The sequence below is a fragment of the Carlito syrichta genome, unplaced genomic scaffold (genome assembly GCF_000164805.1).
Source record: "Carlito syrichta isolate Samal-C Ts95f unplaced genomic scaffold, Tarsius_syrichta-2.0.1 Scaffold316401, whole genome shotgun sequence".
NCBI lineage: Eukaryota > Metazoa > Chordata > Mammalia > Primates > Tarsiidae > Carlito > Carlito syrichta.
Genome location: NW_007260497.1, coordinates 95348 through 113318, shown reverse-complemented (window position 1 = coordinate 113318; position 17971 = coordinate 95348). Strand labels below are relative to the sequence as shown.

The window sequence follows — 17971 nt, the reverse complement described above, 5'->3', positions numbered from 1 at the left end:
TGCCTGTAATTCCGGCTACTTGGAAGGCTGAGGCGGAAGGATCGCCAGAGCCCAGCAGGTGGAGGCTGCGGTGGCCGAGAGTGGCCACTGCACTCCAGTCTGGGTGACAGAGTGAGACTCCACTCAAAAAAAAAAGAAAATATTTTCTTATCTGTGATAACCTGGGTGAATCTGGAGGACATCATAATAAGTAAAAAATGAAAAAAAAAGCCAAACTTACAGATGAAAAAGGTAGAATGGTGATTGCCAGCAACTAGTGGAGAGGAGTAGGAATGGGAAGATATTCTTCAAATGTTCCCACTCATAAGTGGACCTTGAACAACTCCCATAATACTATAACTAAAGGATTGACAGTAGCAGGAAACTTTGGGGGGGGGCAAGGAGTTGAGATTGACAGTAGTAGAAATCTGCTTGGGGAAGGGGGACACACTTCATTAAAAAGGGTACCTGCACAATGAATATTTGTATACCTAACCCTGAATTGTATCCCACAATTTTAAAATTTAAAAGAAAAATTGGTAAGATGTTTGATGATCTGAGATCTTACAACTTTTAAAAGTACACTAACAAAACATGGAAGTAAGAGCATGTTTATAAATATAAAACAGGATCTTGACTTTTTAAGCAATAAAAAAGTGAATTGATAGTTTTTTTGCAAAGTCAGTATTGTGTTCGATATATAAGTGAAAACAAGTCAAACTGTTTATGCTATGTTAACGTGCACTTAGAGTAAATATAGTAGGGTATCAGATGTTCCATTTCTAGTGTGGGAAATAATAGAGCCATGGAAAATATACATATGTGGTGTGTTAAAAATATTGCTTTTATGTGGTTTTTATATATCTTGAATATTATCTCTCTCTAGAAATACCTGCATTCCATGTTTTATATATTTCTTTTTTTTTTTTTTGAGTTGGAGTCTCACTCTGTCTCCCAGACTGGAGTTCAGTGGCCGCTCCCGGCCACCGCAGCCTCAACCTGCTGGGCTCCAGTGATCCTTCCGCCTCAGCCTTCCAAGTAGCTGGAACTACAGGCGCACGCTACTACGTCCGGCTAATTTTTTGATTTATTGTAGAGATGAGGTCTCGCCAAGTTGCCTAGGCGGGTCGTTTTATATATTTCTATGATCATGGATTTGCTTTTAAAGTCAGAGTCAGTCATATTAAAATTTATTTTTTTATATGTTTATTGGCTACTTTTATGTATTCTTTAAAAAAGTGTGTTCATTTTCTTTGCTCACTTTTTAATGGGGTTATTTGTGCTTTTCTTGTCAATTAATTTAAGTTCCTTATAAAATCTAGGTATTAGCCCTTCTTCAGATGCATAATTTACAACAATTTTCTCCCATTCCATAGGTTGTTCATTCTGCTGAAGGTTTCTTTTTTTTTTTTTTTTTTTGAGTTGGAGTCTCACTCTGTCACCCAGACTGGAGTGTAGTGTCCGCTCCTGGCTACCGCAGCCTTGACCTGCTGGGCTCTGGCGATCCTTCTGCCTCAGCCTTCCAAGTAGCTGGAACTACAGGCGTGCACTACTACCCCCGGCTAATTTTTGATTTATTGTAGAGATGAGGTCTCACCAAGTTGCCCAGGCAGGTCTTGAACCCGCAGGCTCAGGCAAGTCTCAGGCAATCCACTCACCTCAGCCTCCCAAAGGTATGGGATTACAGGCTGAGCCACTGAGCCTGGCTTTTTAAAAAAATTTTTATTATAAGGATGTGGGGTACGTTTCAGGGTTAGGTATACAAACATTATTTTTTAAAAAATTATTATAAAGACGAGGTCTCACCAAGTTGCCCAGACTAGTCTTGAACCCCTGGGCTCAGGCAATCCTCTCTCCTCAGCCTCCCAAAGTGCTGGGAGGTGTGAGCCACCACACCCAAGCTAAATGTTCTTGATTAATAAATGAAGTAAAATCGAAAGCTTATGGAAGAGATAGTGTTGGCAATCTTACTCTCTGGCATAGTGGTTGCTCGATACGTATGTCTCTTGTTGGTTTGCTTATCAAGAAAATTTTAGGCCTTTTGGAACTGGACTTCTGGGTTTTAGTGGCCAGGAGATTGAGGAGTGAAATTGAGTGTGAATTTTCTTTTGTGGTTGCGTTCTATACGTCAGATGACCCAAGTTCATGTAAGCTCTGATAAAGACACGTGGCTCTTATAGGAGTCTGCTAGCTTTTATAACCTGGTGAGATAGCTCTTCTTTCATGGTGTCCAGGTATGTAGCCTGCACTAGAACCCAAGTTCCGGTTTCTATCACGTACTCGTCCTACACCTGTCTAACTGCCTCTCCGTGCAATACTGCATGGCCTTGTAAGCTTTCTTTTGGTGTTAGTATAGTCTGTGGCAGGGACTCCTTCTCTTCTATAAAAATCTCTCAGCTGGGCGCAGTGACTGACACCTGTAATCCCAGCACTTTGTGAGGTAGAGGCTAGAGGATTGCTTGAGCTCAGGGGTTCAAAACCAGCCTGAGCAACATGGCGAGACTTCATCTCTACAATAAATCAAAAAATTTCCCAGATGTTGTGGCGCTTGCCTGTGGTTCCTGCTACTTGGAAGGCTGAGGCAGAGGGATCACCTGAGTCCAGCAGGTCAAGGTTGTGGTAGCCGTGAGCATGCCACTGCACTCCAGCATGAGTGACAGAGTGAGACTCCAACTAAAAAGATAAAATAAAATCTCTCAAGTTCTTTCATGAGCCTTCCCATAGGAGGTCATTTTAGTTAAGTTATAAACAGTGACAGACTAGTACCACAAGTGAGTTAAGACTTTGATAGGCCACCCCTTGACAAGACTTCCTTTGTGCTGATGTTTCCCGGAAGAAGCCTAGTATCAGGCAGAGTACAGCATCTAAGCCCTCAGATGGTAGGTTGAGAGTCTACTTTTTCTCATACTCTGTGGTACACAAGTTCTGGTGTGACAAAGGGTGGTTGAGCAGTGAATATTCAGCGAGGGTCTGTATAGGTTTGGGTATACTATAGCCTCCCCCCAACCCCCAAAAAGAGGCTTGAACAAAATGAAAGTTTCTTTCTCACACAATGTATGATTCAGGTTTGGGCAGGGGTCTAGGTCAGGTAGGTGACCTTCCTCTACAATCCATCTATGGACTTGGGGACATAGTTTTCTTCTGTCTTACTGCCCTGGCATTTTCTTGGAATTACCCTCATCTACCTGCACCTTAGTTCTGCCCCAGGAGAGGCAGGGGAAGCTAGCCAGGTGGTCACATGTCCTGCTTAAACTCAGGAGTAGGGGCAAGGATGGGTATAAGAGGAGAAAGTGAGTGTATTAGTCTGTTTTGTGTTGCTATAAAGAAATACCTAAGGCTGGGCAATTTATAAAGAGGTTTCTTGGCTTCTGGCTCTGCTTGGTGCTGGCATCTGCTTGGCTTCTGGGGAGGCCTCAGGAAGCTTTTATTCCAAATGGAAGACAAAGGGAACCAGAGTGTCACACGGCAAGAGTGAGAACAAGAGAGAGAAGGAGGTGCCAGACTCTTTTAAACAACCAACTCTGAGTGAGCTAACAGAGCGAGACCTCACTTGTTATCACGAAACAGTACCAAGTCATTCATGAGGTATCCATACCCCTGATCCTGCCACCTCTTACTAGGCCCCACCTCTAACACTGGGAATCACATGTCTTACGTGAGATTTGGACGGACCAGCCGTCCAGACTTTATCAGGAAGGGAGATTGGATGCTGCGACAGTTAGCAGTCACTGTGACAGTATCTATCACAGTGAACGAAATCAAATAATAGCCCTGGATAGAATGCCAGAGACTAGCTATTCCCTCACATTTTATAAAATAAAAAAACTTTACTCCTTATAAACCAACTGAGTTTGTTCTTAAAAGATACCAGCAAGCCAGGATCGGTGGCTCAGCCTGTAATCCCGCGCATTTGGGAGGCTGAGGTGAGTGGATTGCCTGAGCCCACGGGTTCCAGACCCGCCTGGGAATCTTGGCGAGACCTCATCTCTACAATAAATCAAAAATTAGCTGGGCATGGTAGCGCGTGCCTGTAGTTCCAGCTACTTGGAAGGCTGAGGCAGAAGGATCACCGGAGCCCAGTAGATCGAGGCTGTGGTGGCCGGGAGCAGCCACTGCACTCCAGTCTGGGTGACAGAGTGAGACTCCAACTCAAAAAAAAAAAAAAAAAAGATGCCAGCAATTAACTGAAGTAGGTGGAAAGTGGTCCATGCATGGCCTGGGGAACCCTCAGGTGATGCTCCTGATGGTAGACCTTGCTGTATTTTCTTTCATTTGAGGATTCTATCAGATGCTGCTCTCTTTCTTCTTATTGAAATAAAGTACTCCTGGCTCTGTTCCATGTTCTAGGGCCTAGTCCCTTCTGAATCCCAGTTTAGATCTGTTATCTTTGACTAGAACTAAAATTGACTTTAATTTGGAAGAGAGCATATGGAGATCAATGAATGGAGAAACAATCCTGAGAGCTGCCCAGCTGCTCATGTCTGTAATCGCAGAACTTTGGAAGGCCAAGGAGGACAAGGCGGAGACTTGCTTGAGGCCAGGAATTTGAGATCAACCTGGGCAACATAGCGAGACCCACATCTCTTAACACTTTGCACACTCCTATGTCCCTCTGAGGGGACATCAAATCTAGCAAACCACTTGAATGTTCCCTGCTAGGGGACATAAAGAGATTGTTGGTGATTATACACGACAAACTTATGCAAGAGCAAATTTTTCAAAGTGCATATCCTTGAAGTTTTCTATTCAAATTGCATGATAAAGCAAATAAAGAGATGGAATATATACTGAGATATGATCAATCAGTGGAGAAGTGGTTTTCAGGAATCGTGAGTGTGTCCTTCCACATCTCCGAACAACAGACTGGACAATAAATTACATATTATTAATGTGGGGGGAAGAAAACGAGACTAAATTGTCTGCTCAAATGGAAAAACACCAGGTGTTAGCTGGACATGATGGCGCCTGCCTGTAGTTCCAGCTACTTAGAGGATGAGGTGGAAGGATTGCCTGAATCCAGCAGGTTGAGGCTGCAGTGGCCGTGGGCATGCCACTGCCCTCCAACCTGGGTGACAGAGTGAGACTCCAACTCAAAAAAAAAAAAAAGAAAAGAAAAGAAAAGAAAACACCAGGTGGAAGATGTCAAGCAAATTACTATTGCACAATATGTATCAATGAATCTGCAATGCATGCATGTCATGACTGTTTTATACATTGCCACATGTTAGAAACATAAGTTGTAAAATTTTGCTTTTTTTCTCATAAGTTCCTCAGTATCCAAAATTCCATTAGAAGCCAAATATTATTACAATAAAATAATTGGTTCCAACACTATAGTATTTTATATTAAGTGATTCATTTTTCACTATTTCATTAAAGAGTGTGGTCAGATTGCTGGTAAGTGATCCACTAGATGTCTCTGAGTGCAAAGGTCTACTAATAATACAAATTTAAAAATAAATAACAGAAATATTCTGGGAAAGAGGGAGGCAGCCCTAGTATATCTGTGTACACATGGATAGCCCCTGCTCTCAGGGCTCAGGGTCTTCATTCTAAGAAGTGTTGTTTCCAAGTGACCTGATGAGTTTATTTTCAAAGGCAAACAATGAAACTGGAAGTAACTTCAAAGCATCTGTCATCATAAAATACGTGGCCTGGATGGCTATGCAGACCTTCTTCACAATTGACAGAACTTGCAAGGAAAGGCCAGGTCACCATCCTGGTGAGCATCGTAGCACTTTCAGATCTTCGCTGGAAGGGAGGAAGCAAAGACTTGAGAGATTTTTGTAAAGCGCAGGTCTATACTGTGGCTCATGTGCTCCATGTTAACAGGTCTCAGATGACAATGGACTCTAAAGCCAATGACCCCCTACTTCCTCCAGCAATCATACTTTCAGAGGTGTGTCTCTGGACCTGGATAGGGTTCTTGGACAGATGCCCATAGTCATTTCCTCTCCTTTCCCAGGGGATAGGAGTGGTAGAGAAGAAGAACGGAGAAGGCATGTTTATAGGCCCTTGGGAGAAGAATTTTAGGTTCTGCAACATCACTGTATGCTTTCATGTTTATGACCAGTTCCACTTTTGCAGGCAGGCTTAGGTAATAGGCGGGGGGTACCCATATGGGGAGTTGCTGGTGGGTTAAGCTGCTCACATGCAGTGTTCTCTGGAGGCTGGGAAGGCACTGTTGGCACTTCTACTGTGGGGTGATTCATCTTTGTGTGGGATTACCTGAGCATTACGGGATGTTTAGTACCCTTGTATTCTAGGAACTAAATACTAAATGCTAGTAGGTGCCGAGTGCGGTGGCTCATGCCTGTAATCTCAGCACTTTGGGAGATGGAAGCAAGAGGACTGCCTGAGTCCAGGGGTTCAAGCAACTTGGCGAGACCTCATCTCTACAGTAAATCAAAAATTTAGTCTGGCATGGTAGTGTGTGCCTGTGGTTCCAGCTACTTGGAAGGCTGAGGTGGAAGGATCATCTGAGCCCAGCAGTATGAGGCTGTGGTGGCCATGAGCATGCCACTGCACTCTAGCCTGGGCGACAGAGTGAAACTCCTACTCAAAAAATAAAATAAGATACAATGAAATGAAAGGAAAGGAAATGGAAAGGAAAAAATAGCCAGTAGGTAGCTCTCAGGCATTGTGATAACTGGAAAGACCCCACATGTTTCTAAACCTCTTTCTAAATAAACTAAATGCCAGTAGCATATCTCTGTCCTCACACTTGTTTCCAGACACCCCCTGGGCACTGCCATCCACTGTGGACTGCTGGTAGTGAGCCTTAAGTAAGAAGCACTATTTCTCTGTAGTTTCTTCCTCTCTTCCTTCCTTCTTTTTTCTTTTTGTTTAATGATCTAATGTTATAATGGAAGTTCTGGGTTGTAAAGTCAAAAGATAAAAATTTATCTAAATAATGACTTTTTAAACGTTTAAAGATAGATTCCAGTGTGGGATTTCACACTAAAGAAATACATTTTATGTTGCTTACACATATAAAATAGAAACTAAGATTGCACAAAACGCCTAGTCTTACATATATTTATTCTATTCTTTTTTCTTTTTTACAATTGATTATGATCTAATAATTTAATGGCTCTCTGTTGGGTTGAAATTCAAAGAGTAAATTACACTAGGAAAATTCCAGAATTATCTCTGGAGTTTTATGTGCACATACCTGTAAGGCATGCCTTTCAATAGATTCTCAGAGGAGTCTATGACCCTAAACAGGATAAGAGTCTGTTATTTTATTTTATTTTTTAAAATTCGAGTCAGGGTCTCACTCTGTCACCCAAACTGGAGTGCAGTGGCCCAATCACAATGCACTGCAGCTTTCAACTCTTGGGTTCAAGTGATCCTCCCTCCTCAAACTCCTGAGTAGCTAGAACTAAAGGCATACGCCACCATACTCAGTGAATTTTTTATTTTTGTAGAGATGAGGTCACACTATATTGCCCAGGGTGGTCTTGAGCTCCTGGTCTCAAGCGATCCTTCTGCCTTGGCATATCACAGTGCTAGGATTATAGGTGTGAGCCACTGCTATAATTATAGGTGTGGCCTCTGTTCTTTTCTTTAATAACAAACTTTCCTCTTTGGAATGATGAGAATAGAGTTTAGAAGAATTTTTAGAAACTTTACTATGAATGGCCTATGATTTGTTTTTTATTCTCTGGATTATCACTGCATTTTTGTAGTCGAGTGCCATTTCATGCCAGGATTATTGTGATTATTTACTAATAAGTTAAAATTATGTTTAGCAGTCACATTTGAAGAGCACTTTGCCGCCCAAAAAGTACTGCCATTCGGATTAATTCACTTCATCTGTATAAGACTCAGTGGTTGATGGCAGATGATTAGCTCAGTTTTACAGACGAGGAAACAAGATTGAAGCTGGTTGAATGAGTTGTCCCAGCTGTGCTGCTGATTGGTGGCAGAGCTGAAAGGCAGTCAGGTCTTCCAGCTAGAAGTCCAGTCCCTGTCATTGTGTGTGTCTGTGGTGGGAGCTCACTGAGAAGTGGTCTCCTAGGAGACCGAGGATCACATTCCCTCTTGCTTAGCAGATTGGAGTTTGTGACCAGGTGGGAGCGACTCTCCCTTTTGTTGGGAATGTTTGGGCATTGAGAAGCCCCTGCAATGATGCCAGTTATTCCAAAGCCTTTTCCCTGTTTGCCTTTCCTACAGAAGCCGGGAGCATCCTGATCTGCAGCTGTGGTGCCAGCCTTGGAAACAGCACTCAGGGGAGGGGAGGTCTCATTCCAAACACATCCATGTCACGGACACCAGGAGTAAGGAGGAAACCCCAAGCTATAGAACTTTGAATGGGTCAATGGAGAAGCCCCGGCCCCTGCCTTTGCCCCTGTCCCAGTCTGTGGAGGAATCCTATATCACCAGTGAGCACTGCTACCAGAAACCCCGTGCCTATTACCCTGCTGTGGAGCAGAAGCTGGTGGTGGAGACGCGGGGTTCTGCCCTGGATGATGCGGTCAACCCCCTCCATGAGAATGGTGATGATTCTCTCTCCCCACGCCTGGGCTGGCCTCTAGACCAGGACAGAAGCAGGGGAGATAGCGACTCCAAACCCAGCTCCCCAAAGGTATGTTGCTCTCTTGTACTTATTCTTCATTCAACGCTTGGATGCTTGTAAGTTCTCCTCCTAGGGTTAAACGTTCTGTGGAAGACATTTATTAATAAAGCTGTATTTAAATTTGCATATTATAGGTGTTTTTGGTCTGCTAAAGTGAATACAGGCTGGGCATGCCTGTAATCCCAGCACTTTAGAAGGCCAAGGTGAGAGGATTGCCTGAGCCCAGGGGTTCGAGACCAGCCTGGGCAACTTGGCAGGACTACAGTAATTCAAAAAATTAGCCAGGCGTGATGGAGTATGCCTGTAGTTCTAGCTGCTTGGAAGGCTGAGGATTGCCTGAGCCCAGCAGGTCGAGGCTACAGTAACTGAGATCGTGCCACTTCACTCCAGCCTGGGCAACAGAAGAAGACTACAAGTCAAAAAAATAAAAAAATAGCTGGGCTCGGTGGCTCAGCCTGTAATCCCGTGCTTTGGGAGGCTGAGGTGAGTGGATTGCCTGAGCCCGCGGGTTCGAGACCTGCCTGGGCAACTTGGCGAGACCTCATCTCTACAATAAATCAAAAAATTAGCTGGGTGTGGTAGCGCACACCTGTAGTTCCAGCTACTTGGAAGGCTGAGGTGGAAGGATCGCCGGAGCCCAGCAGGTCGAGGCTGCAGTGGCCAGTAGTGTGCCACTGCACTCCAGTCTGGGCGACAGAGTGAGGCTCCAATTCAAAAACAAATAAAAATAAAAATAAATTTAAAAATAAATTAAAAATTATGTGATACGACATGACATAGAAATGTCAGGAGAGTCCACTTATGCCAAAGATCATTGGTTCCAAGAAACACCAAAAAATGACCTGGTTGGTGGGGGTGGAGAGTGAGCAGTAGCATGGAGAAAAGGGTCAGGAAAATTCAGGTTTTCTTCAGGGCACTTTACATTATAGTTGCACCTAGGTATTCACTCTTAGTATGGGCAGCCAATGAGTTGAGTGTTTTGTTAGGCATAATCATCTTCAGTCCAATTGTATGGTAACTTTACTTTGACTTTTACCTTGGAAGCTCCTTTGTAAGAAGGGTTCATTTTGTCAAAATATTTGCTGGTTTCATCAGTTTTTCCTGGAACCAGTCTCAGTTTTGTTTAGTCTTCTGGAGCCCCTTGTGTGTCACCTCTTTGCCGATGTTTTCATCTTCACCTGTTCACTGGTTTTCTTGTACCTGTCCTCAGTTGTCAGTGAGGCTTTGTGTGATTTCAGAGCATCTCTGCCCGTATCAGCCTTACTTCACAGACTTTTCTCCTGCAGGTTGCTGTCACCAGCCTTAGGTGTGTTGCTGCCTGTTGCTGAGATGGAGCATCCTAGATTTTAAGCCTCTTCAGGGTGGGAATTGTGCTTCATTCATCCATGTGCCCTTGCCAGTGTCTTAACAGTGTTGACCAAGGGCGATAAGGAAACCGTCTTTTGAGACAGATTCAGTATCAGTTCCAGGCTAAACCCCTTACTGTGTGGTTCTGAGTGAGTGATCTCACCTCCCTGATCAGACTGTTTCCTCACCTGTAGGATAGGACCAGGGACTGTGTGCCCCTCAGTTACAATGGAATGTATTTGTGAGCAGCCCTGACAAAGGTGTCATAGTAAGGACTGAGTAAATATTAGCTAGAATCTATTTTATTTCAAATGAGCCAGTGAAAGATTGAGATTCCAAACCCCAGAAAATGTTTGTGGCCCTGTGGACAAGGCAGATTCTTAGAGGAGTCTGGCACATAATTCAAAATCAGGAAGTAACTGGGACTAAGCAAGGCAGCCAGGGTTTAAACTCTCTTTCATGATGGTGAGTTGACACTCAGCTGGCATTGCTCTTATGTGTCTCATCCTGTTTCATCCTCACACACCTTCAAAGCTGTATTTACTACCTCCACCTCCCCCTGGAGGGAACAGAGGCTTAGAGAGGCAAAGGAACCCATCCAGAGTCACACATACAGCCAGAGACAGAGCTAAGACTTAAAGCCTGTGTGTGTGTGACTCCCACTTACTAATCCTTGTCTATACTAACTTGTTCTAGTCAGCTCTCAGGGCTCGGGAAGCCATTCTGTGAAACTACTTCAGGCCTAGGGCATTGGGCCAGTCAAAGGAAGCAGCTGTGGGCCCCTGGAGCCAGAGGTCTGGGCTGCCCTGAGTTGTTGGCACTGGTATTGGTAAGCTTCTATCCAACTCCCAAGTGGGCAGGAGGAAAGGAAGATAGGGAATTGGAGTAAACTACAATTGGTTTCTCAGTTGCAAACCTTGACTGACTGGAAAAGGGGCCGGAGGCTATCTCTGCTCAGTAACTTGCATGCTACTGCATCCCCAGGGGAAGGACTATGTCTCCAAAAAGGCTCTACCAGAGGAAGCCCCTGCTCGGAAGCTGCTGGACAGAGGCGGAGAGGGGCTGTTGAGCTCCCAGCACCAGTGGCAGTTTAACCTGCTGACGCACGTGGAATCTCTTCAGGATGAAGTCACGCATCGGATGGACTCCATTGAGAAAGAGCTGGATGGTAAGGCTCCGTACTTGACCCTGTGCCCACTGGCGTGCGCTCTGAGCACCCCCCAGAGGAGCTGCTTTCTGAACCCCCCGACCTGGCTTTCCAGGGACAGCTGTAGTCTTACTTTTTCTTCTTTTCAGCTTTACCCCGACTCTGTTCTCTCCTCAAGAGGGCTAAAAGCCTTACATTGAGTATTTACCGGGCAATTTGAAGTCTGCATGACATCAGGGGTCCTGCCTCACTTGCCCAGTCCCTCCTGCGAAGGCAGCCGTGCAGGAAAAGAGCAACTGGCAACTCTGCTTACAGGAAATGTGTCATCTAAGCCATTCTTTACAAACAAGATTCTGTGGGGAGCTATAATTGTGACTTGAGTTTTTAGGATGCCTGAGGATTTAATCTGAAAACCGGGTCCAGAGAAGATGCTGTTGCCCTCCCCATGGTCCTGGTGTGTTCTCTGGCCCCGCGGACCTGGACAGCCGGGCTTCCTCTGGGAGCGCCACACACTCCTGCTAACCAAGCTCAGCGATTATCAAATGGCATAGGCTCTTCTGGTCTGGGTCTTGCTGTCGCTCCTCCTGTGCATGCCCTGGGCCACCACAGCACTGGGGTCTTCGCTGGGCCTGGACCAGACCCAGGTAGTTTAGGCCACCCAAGCGGGGCCTCTCAGCGACTGTGGGATCTTCTTGCCAAAGACTGGCTTTGTGTGTGTGTGCTTGCTGAGCAGTCCCCTGTCTCCTAGTTTTGGTTGTTTCCGTCTTTTGAGTCGGAGGCTCACTGTGTCGCCCGTGCTGGAGTGCGGTGGCGCCATCACATGCGCCACAGCCCCTACCTCCCGGGCTGAGCCTTCTGCCTCAGTCTCCTGAGTAGCTAGGGCTACTAATGCAAACTACCATGTCCTGCTAATTCTTTGATTTTGTTTTTGTAGAGCTGAAGTCTCACTATGTTGCCCAGTCCAGTCTTGAACTCCTGGGCTCAAGCAACCCTCCTGCCTCGGCCTCCTAAAGTGCTGGGATTACAGGTGTGAGCCACCGTGCCCAGCCACAGAAAATTATTTTGGACTGTGTTGCTGTAAAGCATTTGAGCTTTGCCCCAGGAGTAATACTTTGTAGAGAGGGCATTGGCTCAGCGTTGGCTGAAATGACCCTCCCATGAATGACCAGATGGGATAAGGTACTGAAACTCTTACTGGTGTTCTTACAAGTCTAGTGTCTTATCTCTGAGTCTTCTCTCTCTCTTCTGCTGACAGTGTTGGAGAGCTGGCTGGACTACAGCGGGGAGCTGGAGCCCCCTGAGCCGTTAGCCAGGCTTCCACAGCTCAAGCATTGCATCAAGCAGCTGTTGACGGACCTGGGCAAGGTGCAGCAGATCGCCCTATGCTGCTCAACATGAAACTGGGCACCCAAAGCTAAAGGGGGCACAATCCTGGAGCACCTGCAGGAGGAGCTTCACATATTTAAATAAATAACCCTAGCATGCCGAATGCACGTGACCGACTGACTTCAGGGATCTGGGCAGGAGTGTATGGATGTTGGACACAGGCCATTTTGGCTGAGGCAGGGCACTCTGATCTCAAAGCCTACCAAGAAGGCAGCAAATAGACTCTTGTGATTCCCTTCTTCTGTGCGTATCGTTGAATGAAGAGTCTTTTTGCACAAACTTCACTTGAAATCGTGCCACTGATGATAAATGGAATGAGAGCCAAAAACATTTAGTTGGAAACAATTGTAAATTGAATTTGCAGTTTATTTAATGGACTTTTCTGTTGGATTGGGGCACATGCCAACCCTTTGGTTTCTGCCTGGCATGATGTTTGGGCAGCAGCCATCATTTTCGTTTTCTAGCTTCATGGGAATGTTGTGACCTCACCATTCCGTGGAGGTCAGGAAGAAGCAGAACCTAGGCAGCCTTGCCTTCTCCTTAGGACTCTTCACTTTTCTCACCACATCTTCTGCATGACTTCATGGTACTGGGGACAAGTTTTATGTGCTTTCACCCCAGAGTGGGCTGGGTTATGGCTTTTGTAACAGAGGCCCTACCTCCCTGGAGAAGCTAGAATCTTACTGTAATAAGAATCCAGGAAGAATTCCAAACAGAAACAGGCAGGGTCTGGGACCCAAAGGACAGCGTATTCGACCTTTCTTAGTATTGACAACTTCCCAGTTCTATTTAATGTCCAAAAATGTTTCCAAAATTTTGAACTCTTTCACTGTAAAGATTTGTTACAAAGAATGTGGTTTGGGGAATTACCATGTTTTATAATGCTGTAAACCAACTTCAGATTCTACACGTGCCACTTTTCTCCTTCCCTGAAGGGTATGTTCAGTAGTTGGCTTTTTCAGAATTGTTACTATAACACTTTACATTTCCCGTTTGTATTATTTTGTGAGATCAAGGTGATTATGCTGCTTAAGGTCGAGGTACAACCTATTTTCTTTGCAGGTTATGATTCTACATAGAGTTGCTGTATTTTGTTTTGTTTCTCCTTACTAGGCAAAGTTAAAATGTTCCATGCTTTGAGGAATGATCCATTTCACTACTTAAGTTTTCTTATTACTGAAGGCAAAATTCAAAGCACAGTTGTCCATTAACACTTACAAGTTAATTATGGGTTTATGAATCTGTAATGTTATATGCTGCAATATTTACTATGTAAACATGAAGTAGCCAGTATCTCAATAGTAATGACAGTATCTCCAGCAGTCTATGAAATGGTTAGGCACAGGTCATTGTGGTCATTAATTCAGGCCTCTGTCCTAAGGTCTGTTTCAGGGAATGCACTGTCTAGTGATTTGTTCACCATTTGATATAAAATGAATTATAGGACAAGTGTAAGTTGACCTGCTATTGCTTACCCATCAAGAGGGAATACATGTGGCTTTAACATCTGTAATAAAGATGACATAATTCCTGTAGAAAGGGCTACTTCTCACTGCTAACACCATTGTTTCTAGTGTGGGAAGAAATGCCCAAAAAGTGTGCATGACATCTGTTCAGACAGCTGCATTTTAAGAATTGTGTGATGCTTGTCTGAAGACAGAAAACAGGATGATTATCTATAGCCACAACTGTGAGGTATGATGATTGTTGTATTATTAGATTACTAATTTTTCTTTTCTGAAAGTACATTGAGTATGTCACATCTGTGGAAGCTGTAACTTTTAAGGTAGTCAAATTCATGTCTTTTTCAAAGATGGAAGCAGAAACTGAATTATCCTAATTTTGTCAATTGTCCATTATTGGGCTTATTGTTTAGGTTATGTAAAGGAAATAATCCCTTTTCACTCTTTGTGACTTTTGTGCTTAGGGAAGCAGGAAAGACTCCCCAAGTTCTCATAACCTCAGTGTCCTTCCCTAATTAAAAGCCATGTTGCGGGGCTCCATTCCCATATCGTGGGTCAAGTTGAGTTAACCCCAAGTTGCAGCACTGGAAACTGTTATTTACAAACATTGCTGTTACCATTTAGAAATATGTGCACTACCTAAGTTTTATCTTTTGAGAAAAACTATCCACCTATAAAAAATTACCTTGAAAAAACAGTTGTGGTTTGACTAATTGTTTTATTTCTTTAAGTGATAAGTGTATGCAAGGTGGATCCTTGATGAGCCTACATTGCACTGTGGATACATATCTATGTTTACGCGCTATTAGAACAGAAAGCGCTGTAGATAGAAATGTTGCTTTGAAGCAATATTTGAAAAACATGCAACTTCTGTATCTGTATTTGGAAAAAATAAAACAGGTTTTTGTTGCTATGTTTCAGTCACATATTACTGAATTATAGTCATGTGCCATATAACGTTTCTGTCAGTGTTGTCCTGCATCTTCACGATGATCCCATAAGATCATGATGAAGCTGAAAAGTCCCCATTGTTTGGTGATGTCTTGATGGTCCTACTGCATGAACCTTTAGTTTTTAACAAAAGTTTAAAAGTAAAAAAAGCAAACTTTACAACAGGAAAATGCTTATAGAATAAGTATAGAAAGAAAATAGATTAGTATAGTTGTGCAGTGTGTTTTAAGTGTTATAACAAAAGTCAAAAAGTTAAAATTTAAAAGTTTATAAAAGTTACAGTAAACTAAGGTTTATTTTTTAAAGTAAACTCAAGTGTAGCCTAAATGTAGTGTTTATAGTCGAGTAGTGTAAAGTCCTAGGCCTTCACATTCAGTTATCACTTACTGACTCACCCAGAGCGACTTCCAGTCCTGTAAACTCCATTCATGTAAGTGCCCATACAGATGTACCTTTTTTTTTTTTTTTGAGTCGGAGTCTCACTGTCACCCAGACTGGAGTGCAAGTGGCTGCTCCCGGCCACTGCAGCCTCGACCTGCTGGGCTCCAGCATCCTTCCGCCGCAGCCTTCCAAGTAGTCCGGAACTACAGGCGTGCGCTCCCATGCCCGGCTGGTTTTTTTTTTTTTTTTGTAGAGATGAGGTCTCGCCAAGTTGCCTAGGCGGGTCTCGAACCCGCAGGCTCAGGCAATTCACTCACCTCGGCCTCCCAAAGCGCAGGATTACAGGCTGAGCACCAAGCCCGGCTTGATGTACCATTTTTTAAATCTTCTTTTCTCCTCCTCTGATACCTTTGGTATATCTTTTATACTGTATTTTACATTTAGATACACAAATACCATTGTTATAATTGCCTGCTGTATTCAGTACAGTAACACACTGTACAACTTTGTAGCCTAGAAGCAATAGGCTATACCACATAGCCTAAGTGGGTAGTATGCTGTACCATCTAGGTTTGGGTAATTACACTCTGAGGTTCACACAATGACAAAATTGCCTAACACATCTCTCAAAACATATCCCTATCATTAAGCAGTGCATGAGTGTTTAAAGTTCTTCATCCAATTTTTACTATGTATTAATCTTTCCCAAACATCACCTTTAAAAGGAAGTCTGCTTTTTTACCTTCTACCTTCAGAGCTATCGTTTGCAGGGAGGCAGGTGCAAACTCTAACAAGAAAGGATGCAAAAATACTTTTGAATGTGTCTTTAATATTCAGAAGCAAAATGCCCCACACCAACTTCCACCTCATTCTGGCTCATGCTTTGTGGTGTGAGCTACAGGCGTTTTATATTTTGATTGTTCAAAGCAGTGCAAGAAGACAGGTTTGGCCTTCCTTATATTAATAGATGGTACTCGCTGCAGTAGGGCCTTTCTGGGATCAATCCAAGCTGCTCATAGACCCCACTAGCTCCTCCCTGGCAGAAGCCTTTAAGAACAGAGCAGGCTTAAGATTTAATAGCAGGTCATCCCCATTACTTGCCAAATTCTAAGCAAGAATGCTATTTAAAAAGCAAAAAGCAGACAACAAAACGAGTAGCATCAGGTAAAGTCAGTTCACACAATTCTTCTTAAATCCTACCAGAGACCTGAAGTTTGGCAAGGAAGTGAGCAAGGCTGGAGGCACAAACCAGGGCTCACAAGAACTAGTCTATCTGCAAGAATGTGCTGTGAAACGTCACATTAAAATAAGGCAGAGGGTGGGGCAAGTCGGTGACTATTGGTATAGAGGTAGCCGCTTAGACCAGCATTTAATAGTGCCAGCTGTTTTGCCTGCAGGAAACCCAAGCGGGTTCTTGAGTGCCTGAAAGAAAAACTGCTCGGATGTGGTGGAGGGCTGGCCCAGGCCATATCTTTTTTTTTTTTTTGAGTCAGGGTCTCACTCTACCGCCCAGACTGAAGTGCGGTGGCACAATCACGGCTCGCCGCAGCCTCGACCTCTTGAACTCGGGCGATCCTCCCGCCTCAGCCTCCCCAGTGCTGGAACTACAGGCCCGCGCCACCACGCCCGGCTAATTTTTAAATTTTTTGTGGAGACGAGGTCTTGCTATGTTGGCCAGGCTGGTCTTAAACTCCTGGGCTCAAGCAATTTTCCCACCTCGGCCTCCCAAGTGCTGGGATACATGCGGAGCCACCGCGCCCAGCCCCAGGTCCGTGTATCTAAGAAGCCCACAACAGCCAACTAAGGCCCAAGGAATAGGAACAAAGGACTCCCAACTTCGTTTCGCCATCAGCCAGAAAGGAGGTGGGAAGCAGGCTCGGCAAAATAAACCCAATAAAGGACGAACGAAAGAGACACACCAGACCACAGGAGCTGCCAAAACTTGTTTTCATTAACACGGGGTGGGATGCCAGGCTCAGGCCCCGGACCCGATCGTGCCCAGTCCAGAGCGCCCGGTCCGGGGAGCCGCTCACCCAGTGATGCGCACGTCAGAGCGGCGGCGGAGCCGCCGGGCCCGCGCCGCCTCGGGCAGGATGGCGAGCAGCTGCTCCTGCACCAGCATCTCCACGATCTGCTCCTTGGTGCGGATGTCGGGCCGTAGCCACTGGCGGGAGAGCTCCCGCAGCTGCCGGAACGCCTCGCGGGGACCCGCCGCGTCCTGGGAGCGGAACTGCCGGAAACGCTGGCGGAACGTCTCGGGGCCAGGCCGTGAGCCGCCGGGGACCGGAGGGGGGCGTGCCGCAGCTTCGGCCTGAGGTGCGGGGCCCAGGGGTGCGGGCCCAGGAGGTGGCTCCTGCGCTGCGGAGGCCGCCGCCGGAGGCCTGGGAATCGCTTCAGGGACCGCGGCGTCGGAGCCCGAGGGCTCGGGGGCGGGCGGCAAGGCCTCCAGGAACGCAGAGCGACCCTGAGGTGGGCCGGCTCCTTCCGCTCTTTCCGGCGGCGGCGCCGTCGGGCTTTCGGCGGCCGTCAGGCTCGGTTCCATCGCCGCCATGGCTCCGGCGGCACTCTTTGTCTGGCACCGCAGACTCGGCACTGCGTCTGCGCCTGGGCGGGGTGGAGGAGGAGACCCTTCCCGCTCGAGGGTCTAGTCCGTTACAGCCCTGGCGGGGTGCAGACACGAGGCGGCTGCGAGCACGGAGATCACTCGCACCAGCCGGACGCCGGGGCAGCCGGAAG

The 17971-nt window shown here is 45.5% G+C and overlaps 2 protein-coding genes across 2 annotated transcripts in view; one reads left to right on the top strand and one right to left on the bottom strand.

The window, feature by feature from the left end:
- The window catches only part of PHF20 (PHD finger protein 20), a 164940-nt gene extending 150124 nt beyond the window's left edge, over window positions 1–14816 (top strand). The window contains exons 16-18 of the mRNA XM_008074342.2: window positions 8158–8569; window positions 10892–11075; window positions 12310–14816. Of these exons, the coding sequence (XP_008072533.1) occupies window positions 8158–8569; window positions 10892–11075; window positions 12310–12452 (739 nt within the window). The 3' untranslated portion in view covers window positions 12453–14816. The remainder of the gene's footprint in view (window positions 1–8157; window positions 8570–10891; window positions 11076–12309) is intronic.
- A 2347-nt stretch (window positions 14817–17163) lies between these two features.
- SCAND1 (SCAN domain containing 1) lies at window positions 17164–17971 on the bottom strand. Its single transcript, XM_008074340.1, has one exon. It carries the CDS (start codon window positions 17784–17786, stop codon window positions 17265–17267), a length of 522 nt encoding a protein of 173 aa, XP_008072531.1. The 5' UTR covers window positions 17787–17971; the 3' UTR covers window positions 17164–17264.

Excerpts from the sequence above, each read along its gene's own strand:
- SCAND1 (XM_008074340.1), bottom strand. The coding sequence starts at position 17,786 with ATGGCGGCGATGGAACCGAGCCTGACGGCCGCCGAAAGCCCGACGGCG.